The 3,593-nt window shown below is 42.1% G+C and overlaps 1 protein-coding gene across 1 annotated transcript; it reads right to left on the bottom strand.

The window, feature by feature from the left end:
- Positions 1-600: 600 nt before the first annotated feature.
- On the bottom strand, positions 601-3,090 carry LOC115792844 (cingulin-like protein 1). Its single transcript, XM_030747413.1, has one exon. It carries the CDS (start codon positions 2,995-2,997, stop codon positions 1,051-1,053), a length of 1,947 nt encoding a protein of 648 aa, XP_030603273.1. The 5' UTR covers positions 2,998-3,090; the 3' UTR covers positions 601-1,050.
- Between the last annotated feature and the right edge of the window lie 503 nt (positions 3,091-3,593).

Below are 3,593 nucleotides of genomic sequence, written 5' to 3'. Positions count from 1 at the left end.
TGTTTTTATTTCAGGTCTGAAAATATTTGTAACGACCACTGCTGGCTCATTACGATAACTGATGTTATCGTAATGATTTGTGATCATGTGTGATTTGTACTTTGTTCAGAACAAGATTCTTCCACTGGAGAACACAACAGGCTGCCTCAGCACCATGGCCAGCGTCTGTAAAGTCATGCTAGAGACACCGTGAATTAGGATTCTCTCTTTCTCACACACACACACACACACACACACACACACACACACACACAGTAGGATTTGCAGCTTTTGATTTGCTGACAATATTGATGCGCATGTCCACTAATAAGAAGCCAGCTGCTCTCAGTACCACAGTACTGGTGGTTTAGCTCTACCAGTAAAGAGTTAGGCTGGAGATATGAAGGTCAGCTTTGATGACCATTTTCCTCAAATGTCTGTTTTTGAAGTTTTGGCATAGAAACACATTTGCCATATTTTACTGTAAAACAGGAATTCTTATACAGTATAAATGAACGTATACACATTGACACAGATGTTTTGATTTTTTTTTTTTTAATTTGATTTCAAATTATATTTATACAATCCATGTTTAAAATACATGATTCCCATGTATTTACATATTTGCTGAGTCTCATATTTGATGCCAGTGAACTTATCAGTTTTTGGTTTAAAGAGCCCCCCAGCAATCAGAAGATCCCCTGTGAGCAAGCGCTTGGCGACAGTGGCGAGGAAAAACTCCCTTTTTAAAGGAAGAAACCTCGGGCAGAACCAGGCTCAGGAAGGGGCAGCCATCTGCTGCGACCGGCTGGGGGGGGCGTGATGGAAACGAGGAATGGTCTTTTAACCTACCACTGATAAGTTCAATGACATATTTATATAAATGTGATGTTTAGGACATGCTGTTGGTGAATTTTGTGGCCAATTAGGTGAAGCAGCCAGTGACGCTTCTTCTTTTTTAATCTCCTGAAAGGTGAAGAGATGGGAGAGGGGAAAATGAAGGAGATGGAGGAACGGTGGAGGAAGAGCAGCCTATGTTTCTCCAGGTTGAGCGGGAGAAGCAGCAGAACCTCAGCTGAAAAAAGAAAAGAAACACTTTCTCTTCTTTTTCTGGCGGTATTCCTCTAAATCTTTGTTTTGGAGGATGAGTCTTTTGACCTCACTGAAGATTTGTGCATTCTCTTCTTCCAGTTTGGTGCATTTTTTGTGGAGTTCTTCTAACTCTTTCTCCTTTTCAGAATGCTTTACCTTCAGGTCTTTATATTTCTCATCCTGTGCTTTCATTGCCTGCCTGATCTCTTCTACCTGTTGCTCCTTCTCTCTTTGCAGTTCTGCATTTCTCTGCAGTGCTCCATCAAGAGTTACCTGCAAACCTTTAGTTTTTTCCTCACCTTTGTGAAGCTTCTGTTGTGTTGCTTCACACCTTTCTTCCAGCTCTTTAAGCTTGTATTTTGTCTGGTTGTGTTTTTCTTCTAACTCTTGAAGCTTGGAAGAATAGCTTTCTTCCACATCCCGAAGCTTCTGTTGTGTCTCTTCATGCTTCGCTTTGATGTCTTCAAGCTCGCACTTCATCTCTCTGTGCTCGGCTTCCTGTTGTTGCTTCTCTTTTATCATTTCTCTATTTGTTTGCAGTGCTTCGTCAAGCTTTCTCTGCAAATTTATATTTTTTTCCTCAGTTTCTACATACAGGCCTGCCATCTCATCAACTGCCGCTTCCATTTGTTTTTTCTCTTCAGCGATGCCCTCTAATTCTTGGAGACGCTGTTGCAATTTTTTATTTTTTACCAACAGGCCTGTGATATGCTGCTGTGATTGGTTAAGCAGAATCCCCCAAACTACAATTAAGCCCTGTAATTCAGGCTTGTACTGCAGATGTTTACCAGTTTGGTCCTGTGAGGAAATTTCTGGGAGGTCTTTAATTTGGCACTCCAGCTGTCTGGTCTTGTCCTCCAGCCTGTGTTGCGTCTCATTGTGTATTTTTTCCACGTCTTGAAGCTTCTGTTGTGTCTCTTGGTGTTTTGCTTTCACGTCTTCAAGCTCGCAAGCCATCTCCCTGTGCTCGGCTTCCTGTTGCTGCTTCTCTTTAATCATTTGTCTATTCGTTTGCAGTGCTTCGTCAAGCTTTCTCTGCAAATCTTCATTTTTTTCCTCAGTTTTTTCAAACAGGCCTGCCATCTCATCAGCTAATGCTTCCACCTGTTTTTTCTCTTCAGCGATGTTCTCTAATTTTTGGAGACGCTGTTGCAATTTTTTCTTTCCTTCCAACAGGCCTGTGATTTGCTGCTGTGATTGTTTAAGCAGAATCTCCCAACCGGCATTTAAGACCTGCAAGTCAGGCTTGTACTGCAGATCTTGACCTGGTTGGTCCTGTGAGGAAATTTTTGGGAGGTGTTTAATTTTGGCCTCCGGCTGTCTGGTCTTGTCCTCTAGCCTTTGTTGCGTCTCTTTGTCTATTTTTTCCACGTCTTGAAGCTTCTGTTGTGTCTCTTGGTGTTTTGCCTTCACGTCTTCAAGCTTGCAAGCCATCTCCCTGTGCTCGGCTTCCTGTTGCTGCTTCTCTTTAATCATTTGTCTATTCATTTGCAGTGCTTCGTCAAGCTTTTTCTGCAAATCTTCATTTTTTTCCTCAGTTTTTTCAAACAGGCCTGCCATCTCATCAGCTAATGCTTCCACCTGTTTTTTCTCTTCAGCGATGTTCTCTAATTTTTTGAGACGCTGTTGCAATTTTTTCTTTCCTTCCAACAGGCCTGTGATTTGCTGCTGTGATTGTTTAAGCAGAATCTCCCAACCGGCATTTAAGACCTGCAAGTCAGGCTTGTACTGCAGATCTTGACCTGGTTGGTCCTGTGAGGAAATTTCTGGGAGGTTTTTAATTTGGGCCTCCAGCTGACTATTCTTGTCCTCCAGCTGACTTTTCTCCTCCTGCATTTTTTTAATGATATTGTGCAGGTCTTGATTTTCCTTCTTCGTGCAATCTAATGCCCTTCTGAAGGATTCAATGTCAGCAGAATGAGACATGTTGCAATTTTGATACACTGACGCTGTAAATGTTTCCAAAAGTTTGAACACTGCAAAAATAAAACCTGCGAGCAAACTCTGTCAGCTGTGTTAATGCTTCTCTGGCTTCTTATAGATTTGAGCTTCGAACGAAGCGCCTCTGATGTTTTGAGCCGAACAGAATGACGTCACAAAAATAGAATCGAGGCGTTGTGTTGTGCCGCAAAGGGGGCGTGTCTAAATGAAGCCTGTGCAGAAGCACGTACGGTTTTGATCACGTGACAAAAGCCAAAGGAGGCCCCGTGTTGTTTTCTGCAATCACGTGACTGACTCATTGTGTGATTCGAGTTGCTGAAAAAGAGAGAGGGACCTGGCTGCTCTATTAACACACAAACAGAAAACAACAATTTATTCAACAAACTAGAAGAACGCCTTTCATACTGGAGCTCTAAATTCCCAAATTCTTTCATAGTTTTAGGTGGAGACTTCAATAGAGTCTTGAATAACCATTTGGACAGGTGGCCTACCAAAAACATAGATTACTTAAACACCAATCTAAAGACACTTCTGTATACTTTCAATTTAACAGACACGTGGCGAGACACCCACCCATTACA

Source organism: Archocentrus centrarchus, chromosome 15 (assembly GCF_007364275.1).
Source record: "Archocentrus centrarchus isolate MPI-CPG fArcCen1 chromosome 15, fArcCen1, whole genome shotgun sequence".
In the NCBI taxonomy this organism is placed as follows: Eukaryota; Metazoa; Chordata; class Actinopteri; order Cichliformes; family Cichlidae; genus Archocentrus; species Archocentrus centrarchus.
This window is presented reverse-complemented; position numbering and strand designations above follow the sequence as displayed.